Consider the following 14,576-nt stretch of genomic DNA (forward strand, 5'->3'; position numbering starts at 1 on the left):
TGTAGTTGTATAGAATATGGTGCGCATGTTACTATGTTAATTTTTATTACTTAGTTCTTATAGTTATATTTTGTGTCCCTAAAACACCAATATTATAACAGGTAAGCTTATTAAAACACCTTAAACTAACAGATATCAGACTCAGGACTTACTGTTTACTTTCAAACTCTTTTCTTTTGTTGATGAGAAGTATGAATTTTTTTTTAGGAAATTATATATTTTTTATTTATTATATAGATTTTAAACATATAATACCTCATGATTTGGATCGAACGATATATAACATAAAAAAAAATAAACACATTACACTTCTGCCAATGTTTTGGGCGTCTAACCAATATGGCGCAACAATTAACTGAAGGGAAAAAAAAAGTCTTCACACAATTTTCATGCGGACATGTCCACCCCCTGCGTGTCCGTATGTCCGTGGCTGCACGCTAACGTTGAGGAACAAAAGAACATAGGTACGTATTTGAAGCAGGTTATCTGTGTTTCGCCTCGCGGAGGAACACGTAGGTACGCCGACAGGAACTCGAGGGCGCAACACGGCGATGGCGGAGGCCAAGGGCAAGTCCAAGAAGCGCCTCCCGAAGGACGCTCCGGCGACGACCTTCGACCCCGTCAGCGTGGAGGTCAAGACCCTCGACACGGTGGTCAAGCTGCTGGCGAGCAGCGAGAGGGACGTGCTTCTGCAGGTGGGCTCTGCTGCTGACCGGACTATAGTTCCCACCCGGGGCAAGAACTCGCGTAGGCGCCCCCCCCCCCCCCCCCTTTCTTTGACGTGACGACGTCTAATGAATCGATGAACGCCGGCTGCACGCACGAAAAAAATGTGTCCCGTCACGCACATGGTCCCATTTCGCTCATTGTACGCTTGCGCCGCATCTATCTCTCTTCCGCTCGATTGGAACAACCATCGATTTCACTTTTTCGAGGCACATTAAACTTGAAACACTCCCATTCGTTTTCCTACTTTTCCTATCATCGTCCTATCCTTAATAGAATAACACAGATTGGAAGAAGTTAAATAGCAAACATGTATAACAGTTATAGTAAAAATAATCTCTTCGTTGAAGTAATAAACATATTTGAATTAGTAAGTGCAAATAAAAGTAAATTCATCAATTAAATTGTAGATATCATTTCATTTCAAAATAGTGATAATTCAATAAAAATGATTCAATTTTATTCATAAAAGTATGCAATCATTTCATCAATGTTTTGTTATGACGTTGTCACGTTAAACTATCGTCCGTAAACCGTCTTTACAGACGACCAATTTTTTCAAACCACCAAACCAAAACCTTTTCCGACAACACCTCGTTTAGCCACCACATATTAATGCCACTATTCCAGATATCACTGATTGACCGTAGATGGTAAATAAATGCGTTTATTTGCAGTCATTTATTTTTCAATACATCACAAGTTGCAATAGTACCTGAAAAATACCAGTTTTTAAATATTTTTGGCGATATACATGTATGTATCTTTCAATAACAATAATAAAGTTCATCTGCCCTCCAATATATATATAAAATTTTTTTTTGTGTTCGAACACCACAATATTCAAGTAAATTATAGTAAATAGTTATAATATTACTCTGTCAGTTTAGCGCCTCCCAAATGCGGCGCCCGGGGCACAAGCCCCCCCCCCCCCCCCGAATCTCCCGGTCACCGATCTCTGGTTAGGTCACAGCTCTACTGGTGCTTCCAGCGCTGTGTCGCCTACACTATATGCGTATTTTTGTTGTAATTGGAACAGAAAAATTCGTGTCCAATTACAGTCAAACTTTAAATATCTGACAGCATAAGAATTCCGTGGAAGGAAATTAGGCATGAACAAATAACAGCACAGACGAACACTGTGGTCTAATAACGACGGGACAGTTTTAAAAAAAAATGCAGACGGCCAACACAGCAAACATTAGAACACAAAGATTTAAATAAACAGGTGTTACGGACACCACAACGACTACAGTGCCGATGAACACAGTAGGCTTTCTATGACAAAACAGTTGCGACGTTTCGGTAACTGGCATCTGTTTTTGCGTTCTTGAACTTTTTTTTTTACCATGATAAACAGTGCAAAACTGTAATGGCGTATTCCCCATTGCAGGGATTTTTTAAGTAGGTAACTTTTTTTTTTACTGTAGACTTAAAACGTTAGTTAATGTTTTGTTCACACTTCAAGATGATTCTTGAAAGTTTATGTTCAATGTAAATTTAAACTTGATAGCTGGCCTGTAAGTTTAGAAACATATTTTTTTTTTATTTGCACCCAATAGATTCAATTTTTTAACAGTATGTTCACAGAATATAGGGCTTGTCGGTTTGATATACATTACAATAAGTAAATAACACTTAAAACATATACAATATATACATGACTTATAGACAATTTCATATACATAGGTAGAAATACATCTATAATAATATATAAAAATGTAGGTAAAACTAACACAATTCAATATACATATTAAAAATCCATAAGTTAATCTTAAAATCTCTTATTTACCATAAAGGATACATTGTTTCAGGCTTTACTTGAAACACACAAGACTATAATTCAAACATTACTTTTATAAAAAAAAATTACAAGCTTAAAAATTAATCGTATGTTTCTTGTATGCTATAAAAGTTGACGAAGAACCTTGGATGATTTGTAACCAGTTTCTTCATAAGTGTAAAGTGAATAAGTGTGGACAGTGCACAAGGTTTCCTACACCGAGTGATGTTGTTGCTCTCCAAGCGGTGGTCACGTTTGCATGGTTACGTGGTAAGCGGGCGAAGCCTTTATCCCCCAGTTCATAGTCTGCGCCATGTTGTTTATACGCCCAAAATATTGGCAGAAGTGTAGTTTTTGCATTGTGGAAACAGTTTCGAATGACTTTATTTCGTGGAAGTGGCTGTGTTTAACGACGGGAAATCTAGGTAATTAATACTTACTACCCATCATCAGACGTTATCAGACAGCATTTCCGCAAAGTTTTGTGCGTGACAACGTGGCAATGGCAAGGTGATCAGTCTGCTTGTGTCTTGGAAAGACTACTTGTTTGTCTGTGCCGTCGTCGTCGTGATGTCCAGAATATCTGTTAGTTTCATCGCTGGGTTCACCTGTGCGTCACTGTATTGTCGTTGTGTTGTGAATCATCGTTGGGTCCGTCTGTTTGTTCGCTGCAGCTGTCCGATATTGTTGACAGTATTCTCTGTTCTTGTTACAACTGACTCGTCGTTGTCAGCCAACTGTGTTTATCTGTGACGTGATGGTTTTTTTTTTGTTTTTTTTTTTTTTTTACTTTACCGGCTGATTTTGGCTTGTTTTTACGTGTGTTTATGTATTCATATTTTCTTGTCCATTCTTGTGATAACCAACAATGGCAGATGTTCACAATAATGTTCTAAGTCAATCTCTCCCTTATTGCAAGAATCATTCAAAGAACAAAAAAAAAAGTGTCTTCAAATGCGTCACAGCATGCCGTCTATTGAAGATTATTATCTCCACGAAAAACCTACAGTTCACTTTTTTTTTTCTAATTTAACTAATACTAAGTGTCTTGATGTGTTTGTTTCGTCTTTTCGTTTTGCTGTTTTTTTTGTCTCGTTTCAACTGTTGTGTTGAATTTTTTTGGGTTCGGAATTTTTGTGCTGTCATCATTTGTGGGGGGTTTTTCGTTCTGTTAGTCCATTTCTTTGTTTTTTCCTTGTTTGTTGACCATATTCCTGTTGTGGAATATTGTGTGGCGTTATATCCGGACAACAGCAATTTTTGCTTAATTTGTGTTTTTTGACTTTTCTTCTGCAGACATACATGTGCTAAGCAATGGCGTATGTACAAAAGCCTACATCAAGTCATGCACTCTCATTGCACAAATCTTTCAAAGATAATATTAATACTAAGTGTATTTTGGAGGGGTGAGGGTTAGGGATGGACCTAGGTGCGTCTATACGCCTAGTCATGCTGGGATCAGCCATGCAGGGAGAGGGTCGCATGCATCATGTGCTAGGAGGGGATTGGCCAGCCCTGGCAACGATTGGCGCCATGACTAATTCCCCTCACTCTTAAATCTAGACCATAACTAGAGATAGGTTGGGTCCAGGTAATACCTGCACAGACACCGGGAAAACCCTGGGTGCATTCATGCGGGATGCAAATTGGCATGCATTACGTGTAGGAATTTACAGGAGACAGAGGATGGTCTGGATGATACAGTTCACAGAAATGAGAGCTACACCTGAACAGTTCCGAAGTTCTTTGAAGTTTGCCGATCGAACGTGAAAAAACACTATATTGCAAGTGTAAGTGTGTGTGTGTGTGTGTGTATATATATATATATACATATATATACACACGGAATTTTTCAAGTAACGCTAACCTAAATAACCAAACTTTCATTTTAGTTAGGATAACCTTACCTCACCTAAAATGCGCTCTTCTATTTGCATCGATAGCAAATATTACAATATTACCTCAATTGAGGAACCCTACGAAGAGAAGGCGGTATATTCCGTCGTAACTAGACCAAGGTGTTTATTAGCAATTGCCAATTTTCTTTCACTTTGATGCATCTTAACTGTAACAGCTATTTGGTTATCAACTGCAGGTGAAAATACCTGAAATTTTTCAGTGGTGATAGTACGTATATTACGTTCAATAAGTAATACTCCCCCCAAAGTTTCACCAAGAGAAAATGGAATCACTCATCTCGTACATATATCACCTTGAAGGATATTTCACCCCTGTGTCATTTTTTATTTAATTAAATATTGCTATAACCTACCCTCCCAGGAAAAAATAAGGAACTATTATTTATTACGTAATTCTATAATTACACGGAAACGGATACGGATCCCCCAGAACATTTCACTATGGTGTCTGCTGATTCGACAATGCACGGAAACGTTAGAAATGGTAACCAATGAGATTGAATTTCTAGGTTATGAAATATTAATTAAATTTAAACAAATAGAGACAATAGCACGGTCAGAATTAACATATACCTACACTAAAAATGAACGACAAAGTAAAAATACAACGCGAGATATTATTGTACTTGGAACAATTTTTTAAGTATTTATAAAATCAACAAACATGGCTACCACCGCAACCAAGTACTAGGCTAGTACTAGACTTGTATTGGTCGCACGGAGCAACGAGAATGGAGGGGTTGAAGCACTGCCGTGTCCGTCTCCGTCTGCGTGCCATCGTAGAAGTGATTGAAGCCAACCGGGGTCCTGTCACAACTTAGAAACACACAACTTAGAAACACATAACTTAGAAACACACAATATAGAATCTTCTAAGTTATGCCTGTCCTAAGTTATGACGTTTCTAATTGATGTGGTTCATCGTTGCGTGTTTCTAAGTTACGTGTTTCTAAGTTATGACTTTCTAACTTATGACCTTTCTAAGTTGTGTGGTTCTGCGTTGCGTGTTTCTAAGTTACGTGTTTATAAGTTACGTGTTTTAAGTTACGTGTTTCTAAGTTACGTGTTTCTAAGTTACGTGTTTCTAAGTTACGTGTTTCTAAGTTACGTGTTTTAAGTTACGTGTTTCTAAGTTACGTATTTCTAAGTTACGTGTTTCTAAGTTATGGCAGTTCTAAGTTACGTGTTTCTACGTTATGACAGTTCTAAGTTATGTGTTTCTAAGTTCTGGTAGTTCTAAGTTGTGTGTTTCTAAGTTATGATAGTTCTAAGTTACGATTTTCTAAATTATGACATTTCTAAATTGTGTGGTTCTGCGTTGCATGTTTCTAAGTTATGTGTTTTTATAAGTTATGACAGTTCTAAGTTGTGATGGTTCTAAGTTATGACTTTTTAATTTATGACGTTTCTAAGTTGCGTGTTTCTAAGTTATGTGTTTCTAAGTTATGTGTTTCTAAGTTATGTGTTTCTAAGTTATGATCGTTCTGACTTGGTACAGTTCTAAGTTACGTGGATATTTTCGATGTTTCTAAGTTATGACTGTTCTAAGTGATGTGCTGTTCCCAAGCCGAGCTTGTGCTGGGGTCGCAGGCGCTGCTGGCCCTGGACGGCGCGGCGGCCAAGCACCCGGACAGCCTGAGCGCGGTGCTCGAGCTGGGGGCCACGGACCCGCTGCTGGGGCTGGCGCGCCACCAGGACCTCGACGTCAGGCGGTTCAGCATGAAGCTGCTGGCCCAGCTCAGCCGCCTGGAGCCGGCGCGCCGGCGCCTGCTGCAAGACGAGGCGCTCGTCGCCTTCTTCGTGCGCGTCCTGGCCGAGGTGAGCCCGGCAACCATCCTAGCTGTCGGTACACGGTACTTCTAGGTACTTCTAGTATAAACACGGTACTGCCATCTGTGGTGGTTGGTGCCAAACAAAGTTCACAAAGTCAAAGGGAAACTTCATAGTATTGTTACGGTTTACTGCGGGTTCGTAAAGGATAGCCCAACTAAAGATTTTTATATCACACACAGTTTTATTTATTGCCACTATTTATGTCACTTACAAATAATCTAAAATGGCAAATAATCAATTGTACTTTAAAAAAATTATGTTGCTTCCTCCAGTCACTCGTTTCTCACAATCCGCACGCCTCGCTGGGCCACACCTCTGGCGCAACTCTCGCCGCAGCACTCCTCGTGGATCTCCGCCGCGGGACTCCGTCGCCACACTCCGCCGCCGCCGCCGCCGCACTTCCCCTTCGCCGAGATCCCACTCGACGCCTCGCTCGGAACTTCGCTCGGAACTCCGCCGCGGGAAAACTCCCGACTTCACTCTGAACGCCACTGACTCCCTGCCCTGACGTCCTCGGGCATATACATAGGCCCCGGCGCAATTCCAGAACTCACGAGAGCGGCCGGGGCCAGTCGCGTCACTCCGAGCCGTCCCGACGGCAGAAATCTCTCGAAAACACGTGTCGGCGGCTCGCGCAACTCCCAGCTGTCTGGTGTCAGTTACGTGTCAAAGGCTGGGCGCCGCGCGGGGAGTGGGGGGAAGGAGGGGGAAAGCGACTATCCTTGTTATCTTCCAGGCGCGCGCGGCGCATATCATATTGCGGCAGTCGCCAGCCAGCTCTGCACCTGCACATGTCCCAGCCTTTCTCACGTTCGCAACAGTATTAACTGTTTGATGGATTTTAACAAGATGGGCAGCATTTTAATAAAAATTCCTTGTAGAATATCAGGTCCAAAGCCAGGGTTTTAAAGTTTTTTAAGTTTTTTTTTTTTTTCGCTTTTAACGGCACTGTTTCATTATATAGTTGAACATATAGCTCTGCAAATGAAATGATTCGATAGTCGACGTAGCTGCTCCGGCAGCGGATTCTAGCGGAGGGTGTGGAAACTACGTGTGATTCGGGTCCAGAAATAATGTAGTTGTAAAAAAAAAACACACACAATTCGCGTACGAGTTTTTTTTATTAATGGGTGCATTTGCAACGCGAGCACACGCGAATCTGCTTGTTCCCGAGAGTTGAGATGTCGCACGTGACGTGACGGGTACCGAAAGGCAGAGGTGCCCACCCCCCCCCCCCCAAACACTATGACTCACCCCCCCCCCCCTTCCTAACCTAATGAGCCCCCCCCACCCCCGCCAGAAATTTTTTATGCCATTTTTTCAATGATTTACTCAATTATTTTATAATATTATACTTTTTTAGTATTATATTTTATCACATTTTGCATTAATTAAAACTGATTTTCTAATAATAATTTTGGTCATATCAGGTAATATTTCCATCCTGAACCGACAGATGCCAAACTGCTTTTGTTGAGGAAAGTGCGGGGTTGCCAATTTGATTTACAAGATCCCTTTCAATTATCAAAGCACCAGAAACGTATTTTCACATTATAAGCTATAATTATGTCAATAATATATACATTTTTCTCGTCTTTTAACCACCCCCCCCCCCCCTGAAATTTTAATGACGCAGTCTGCGTCGTTACCCCCCCTTGTGGGCACCCCTGCCGAAAGGCGCGCGTGTCTTGTCCGGCCGCAGGACGACGACGTGGTGGCGCACGAGTTCTCGTCGCTCGTGCTGGCGGAGCTGACGGCGGACAGCGCGGAGGCCGGCGAGCTGGTCATGACGGCGGAGGGGGTGTTCGACGCGCTGCTGCTCCGGACCGCGTCCCCGGACCCCGACGTGGAGCACAACTGCCTGCAGGTGCGCTTACCCCCACTCCCCACTCTTCTTCCTTCCCCAGTCTGTCGGGCGAGAAGCCTACAACTCACGTATAGTTTCGGTTCCCTGCAACAATTTCCGAAGATTCCAGAAGTTTTGCGTTTCGGTATTAACGCCACTTCAGCCGCTAAATCAGAAGTTTCCAATGGAAACAAGCATGTTGTGACTGGCCTAACCTAACCTAACCTAACCCTTCTTTTCTTTAAATTTCAATTTTTGAGAGGAATCCGAAGTTGCACGAACGTGGTAGGGAACCGATACGACGTGAGTTCTAGGCTTCCCGTACTATTCACTCAAGGGAGACCTAAGATGCACAATTGTTTTTTTTTTCCTAACCTAACTAAAACTAAGTGTATTTTGGAGGGGTCCGGGTTAGGGAGGGACCTAGGTGCGTCTCAGGCCGAAGCCTATACGCCTAGTCATGCTGGGATTAGTCATGCAGGGAGAGGGTCGCATGCATCATGTGCTAGGAGGGGATTGGCCAGCCATGGCAGCGATTGGCGCCATGACTAACTCCCCTCACTCTTAAGGTGGGACATCCGGGCACACGTTAGCAAGCTGTCGTAGTGTCTGAGGAACGGGCAGAGAGGGGAAGTGGAAAACCCGAACTTTTAGCTACCCCCACTACTAGCCGCCGGGGGTGGTGGACGGAGTCGCTGTTTGCCACCCCAAACCGGTTATTCTGTAGGAGTTAGGACGGGGGGAGGGGGGAGGGGGGCTGCGAAGGAGGCCGTGTGGTATTTGGCGTGGACTCGCTCTTTCTCTGTCCCTTGAACAGGAGGATACGCGGAGTCATCCCTTGTTCATAGGCCAGTGACCTTGAAAGCGCTGATTCAATAATATGACAGTGGAGCATTTACTTGCAAACTACTGGTAAACTGTCAGTGAGCATTTATCGTACACAAAATGTGTACCAGTTTTTAAATAAATGTTTAATTAACATCGATAATTTTTTTTATTTATTTAATTAATTATCTTGTAAACATGCTTTGCAGCTCATATTCGTGCGGACAAAAGTTGTTTGTTTAGGGTGATAAGTAAAGAGTATGATTTTCAATGCAACGCGCAAAATATTGAGGAGTCGTAAAACTCTCTCATCCTAACCAACTATTTAGTTGCTCCAATATCATCGCTAGGTATTTAATAAACATAAAATGAAATTGATTAAATTAAAGTGTAAACTGAAGTTAATGTTTAACTTGTAGGAAATAATCGTGTGAATACCTGGCATTATTGTACTGTATCGTAAGAGTACTTGTCGGCCGCGTCTGTTGTACTATAAGCGGTAGGTTTGTAGGCAGGTTTTGATCTGTACTCGCCCTGAAACTGAATACAGATTTAAAGACGTTATTGACCATTAGATACAATTAAATGTAATTAACCAAACTACCTATTTTCATATTTATTTTCCCAATAAACTCACACAGATATCCTATCAATTTGGTTGGAAATGTGTAGGCTATTGTGTGTACCTTGACAGGAATCTACTTCTCAAAAGTTAGTTAAGTTCTGGTGCGGTAAGAATATTTTAGTGTTCTTCATTGTATTTCATGACAAAACATATCAAATTAAGTCGTTTCAGTAGGTAGCAAAACATTTGACGTAAACATGGAATCTGATGAATCACGAAATGCAAACCATTCGATAAATAAGTTAGTAATTATATTCACTCATATTGTAAACATTATTGCAAATGCAGTGTATCTCAAGCATAGGATCGTAGATATGATGCTTGGCAAGTTCTTCAGAGGTTTAGCGAGCTGATTGAGAAATGTAAAATACTGTTTCATTCATAATACGAAACAGTACTTTACATAACAATAACAGTGTAATTATACACTGTTAACTGTTATGATTAGTGCTCGTTTCAGCTAATTATAATATTTAATCATGAGAATTGTTTGCAGTCTAGCAAAACTTTACAACTCTATAAAACATTTTTCAGACAAACAAATAAAAGTAACAAAAAAATTATCTCAATGTAGCAACTAAATATTTTATTTGGTATTGTACATATTAAAACTCACCTACCTGCAATTTTGTTGACAGAAACGAAATCGTTGTTAACATTAATTCTCACAGCATATCTCAGTTCCTACTCTGTATTTTAAGATTCGTTGGTGTCGTGTTAAAACCGAAAATAATTTAACTTATACTTTTAATGACAATGAACCTAAAAAATTTCGACAGAAACGCTTCATTGTGTTCTGTTCTCAAAGAAAGTAAAGGAACACTGTAATAAACTCAATACAAATAGGCTACATTCAAGGTGAAGATATTACATTTGTAAACTTTAAACTTTAAAACGCAAACAGTAGCCTATATTGTAAATTTCATTTTACTGTGTTCTTTCAAATCGGATTTTCCATAGTAGCAAATATTTAAATGTCGATAACTGTTATGTATGTCAATGTAGGGTTAGGCCTAAATGATATAGGTTAATTTGTAAATTGACAAATTTTGAATTCGGCATACATTTGTCATTCAATAATCAGTTAAAATCACGGTTTAATCTCATGAAATAATAGGACAATTTAGTAAAACTAATTGGGAACAACATGACCAACAATAAATTTTCAATACCGTCTGCTATGAAATACCCCCAAAAAATTGTGATATTTAAAGATAATTGCCTTAAAAAAATATTGCAAATCGTAGTTACAAAATTCTGTTATATTAAATAATTAATGATTTTTCGTTTATACTATTATTATTTCTAAATATTACACGTCCTTTCCAAAACCTTAGAAAAATAATCTACAAAAACCGTAATTTGTTGGATCATAAATTCAATTTGTATATTTAGCCATCGTTTCAATACACATTTACAGCCAATAATACATACACTGGCAAACACTGAAGTACAGTATAAAGTAATTCAGTTTGCACATTGCATTCATTTGAACACACATTTATAACATATAATTCAATTATCACAAACATGATTTAACTATAATGCACTTCATTATGTGCATTCGATTTCATTATATTCCACAAATATTAAGAACCATATAAATATAATGCGAGTAAGAACTAGAGAAAGTTTATAAAGTGTTTTCATTCGTAAATTTAATTTAATGATTCTGAAAAAAAAGTAACAAAGTAGTTGATTGATAAGTATGTGTACCTATATAAACATATAACAGTAAGAAAGTATGCACACCTAAAAATAAAACTTTTAAATTATTACCTTTATATATGAAAACCTGACACTATGAAATAAATATCTCACCATAATCACAAATGTAGTTTTTTGTTTTGTTTTGTTTTACTGAACTCACTGCTGATCCTGAAATCCTGCTGAAATTGCTGGGCACTGCTTCCCAGCATTCAGTATGTAATCAGGATTTCTTATTGGCATAGAACGTGTGTATCTAGGGTCAATTATCTCTGGTAATAGACAATCCATGTAAAACTTAACAAGTTTATCCTTCATTTCTTTCTGCCAGTAATTGTCATCCCTTTTTATCCATTGATAATACATCCCTTCGTAGTCCCGACAATGTATATGCAATAATTTCTTTTTGTAATGTGTAGCTGTCCCTGCACTTGAAAGAAATGATGATGAGGTTTTTTGTTGAGTACAATTTTTCCATCTTGGCACTTAAATGATTTGATCTTTCCCTGAGCTATCGCATCTTCTGGATGTTATTCTGCTGAAGAAAATGGGCATTTAACTTCCACTATACCATCATCATCTATGATACCGTCTGGAGTGGCTCCCAAAAATTCCAGTTGCTCGTCCACAAACAGACCACATGGACGAATAGATATTCCTAAAGAATTATGCAAATCTTCTAGTGCTACTTTCTCGTTTTCTCGACCATGCATGATTGCTTCATTCCGTAGAGATGTCCCGTACAGAATACTTTACACAGGCGAGTCACATTTCGTTGTTTTGCGGCGTTTACAAACTGACCCATAATGTGAAGCAGTGAGTAGTTGTCTTCGTTCTTGCAACCACACCCCACTCCCACTTTGAAGTACTGTAATTTTTTCTAAGTTTTTTCTTTCTTCATCACTTCTCAGTGAATCAAGAAATAAAAAGCGTTCTTTCTCAAACTCTTGATCATCCATGTCTGGTCGTTGTGCATTTGGTCCATAAAAACTATCTTTGTCACAAAAACCCGAAAACAACTTCTTTGAGAATTTCTTGGACTGCTTTGGATATTTCTTCTACACGTTTCTTGAATATCTCTTCAAATCTGTCCTTCGTTTCCTTTTAAGTTGGACGTTTTTACAGAAAAATCCAGGACTTCTGCCATACATTTGCTTGTGTATCGTGTAGCGAGCTGTTCCTGTGTTATGCTGTACTACTGCTCCAGCACATCTTGTTTGGTAACTATTTTCTCTACAAAAGTTGATTCTTTTCCCTCCAGTGTATTTGGAAATGGAAGAATTGTATTGTTCAGTAGCATTGTTGTCCATACAGTATAGCAAACTACGAGTATTCCTGGCAAGGTATTTTGCTGCAAACATAACTTTTTCAAACAGTCCAGTGCTTATCAAATCATTGATAATGGAGATTTCTTCTGTTTTTGCAGCATCACAGAAATACCCCCGTTCTGCACAGTTACTATGGCTCCCAAATACATGATTTGGCCCATTCAACATATCCTTTCTTAGCTCGGAAATGCTTAGCTCAATATCATCTGTCATGGTCTTATTCCTGTATTCTGCAGCCTTCTTCACTGCCATTCCAATTCGCAAAATAGATTTTCCAATTTTCTTCCCAAGACAAAAAGGATAATGGCCTCCATCACTTGTTGCTGCAATGACTCTCAATTTATTACAATAATTCCTTAAAAGGTGGTTCGAGCACTCAATTTTTTCTGCAGTCAATGATTTGTAAGGTCTTGCGTCTAGAATATTTTTATATACACTACTGTCTCCATCTACAACAATTTTAGCGTATCTCACCGAATATATTTCCTCACTTGCAAGAAAACCTTCAAGAATGATAGCCGATTACATGTTTGTTGATGTTTGGTGAACACCCCAGTTCTTACTACAAACATGATTGGCAGCAGTTGCACCTTTATTCTCTGCGCGATCGCAAATCGTGCAGTATTTATTTTTCATCCCAATGAAGAGCACCTTCTTCGTGTAGTATCCAACAATAGCAGCCTCCAAAAAAAAGTTAAAGTTGTCGATAAATACAACAAGAACCAACGACAAAAAAAATATAAAGAAAAAGTTGTACATTGCAAATTAAAATTTCAATAATATTTGTACAGAAAACAGTTAAATAAAAAATTTAAATAATGGCACGTTGTAAACTTTCAGTTCCTAATTTGAACCATTGGTATACATTCAGCGATAAAATACTGCAATGCTAATGTCATGTAAATCAACGAGAGGTACACAGGAAGTAATGAAATAGCTGATGTGTAGTAAGATGTTAACTGCACCAAGATACACGTATAAGGTCGGGTGTAAAGTATTCTGTACGGAACATCTCTACGGAATGAAGCAATCATGCATGGTCGAGAAAACGAGAAAGTAGCACTAGAAGATTTGCAGAATTCTTTAGGAATATATATTCGTCGATGTGGTCTGTTTGTGGACGAGCAACTGGAATTTTTGGGAGCCACTCCAGACAGCTGTAAATTTGGGTCTGCCATGAGCTGTGTTTGTTTCATCTGACAACCTGAAAAATTGGGATAGCCGTTACATTTTTGCCGCTTATAAAACTTGATGGCTTGCACGTTTATTTTACGTAACCGTATTATAGCTTACCTTCGTCTCTTGCAAGAATCCAGCAAATTCTTACTGGCCTACGTTTTTTCCCGTTTTGTCGAGTTTCAATTGCCGTGTACCTTTAGTCGACCAACGACTATAAACTGTGGTCTTCCCTTTTAGATAGAGCTGTAGCAAACCGTATGTATTCGGTAGGTACTGAGTAACGGGTGCGCCATCTAATACCGAGTAACGAAACCTTACACACGGCTGCATTTCGTTACTCGCATTTTTCGTATGTTTTACGCATGCGCGCGCATATTCGATGAATTTACGTTACAAAGAACGATGTTTGTTTATTAAGTAAAGTATAATTTGTAAATTCGTCGTCTAAGTTTTTTACTGTTTATTAAAGGTATTAAAGGTAGACAAAGTTTGCGATTGGAACAGAAACAACGTAAGAAAGTATTTTTTACAAATTAGAAATATGTATGTTTTTGTTTTTTATCATCGCGTATTTTTACGTTTTTTTGTTCTTATCTTAAAAGAGATAATATAATAACGCCGCTCTAATGAGATTTAATTGTTTTTTGGTTAACAAATTGTCAAATATTGTTAATTTTTTATAATCTATTTGTTATTATTTACGCGACGTCATACTGTACGCGTACGCAATACGACTCGATTCGTTGCTGCAACATAACATAGCATGGTATGCGGTATCAGAAGTAACGAGTAACGTAACGATACG

At 39.1% G+C, this 14,576-nt stretch overlaps 1 protein-coding gene across 1 annotated transcript in view; it reads left to right on the forward strand.

Moving 5' to 3' along the window:
* Positions 1–551: 551 nt before the first annotated feature.
* The window catches only part of LOC134528501 (uncharacterized), a 46,458-nt gene continuing 32,433 nt past the window's right edge, over positions 552–14,576 (forward strand). The window contains exons 1-3 of the mRNA XM_063362171.1: positions 552–695; positions 6,019–6,246; positions 7,964–8,128. Coding sequence (XP_063218241.1) covers positions 552–695; positions 6,019–6,246; positions 7,964–8,128 — 537 coding nt within the window. The remainder of the gene's footprint in view (positions 696–6,018; positions 6,247–7,963; positions 8,129–14,576) is intronic.

The sequence above is a fragment of the Bacillus rossius genome, chromosome 1 (assembly GCF_032445375.1).
Source record: "Bacillus rossius redtenbacheri isolate Brsri chromosome 1, Brsri_v3, whole genome shotgun sequence".
Taxonomy (NCBI): Eukaryota; Metazoa; Arthropoda; class Insecta; order Phasmatodea; family Bacillidae; genus Bacillus; species Bacillus rossius.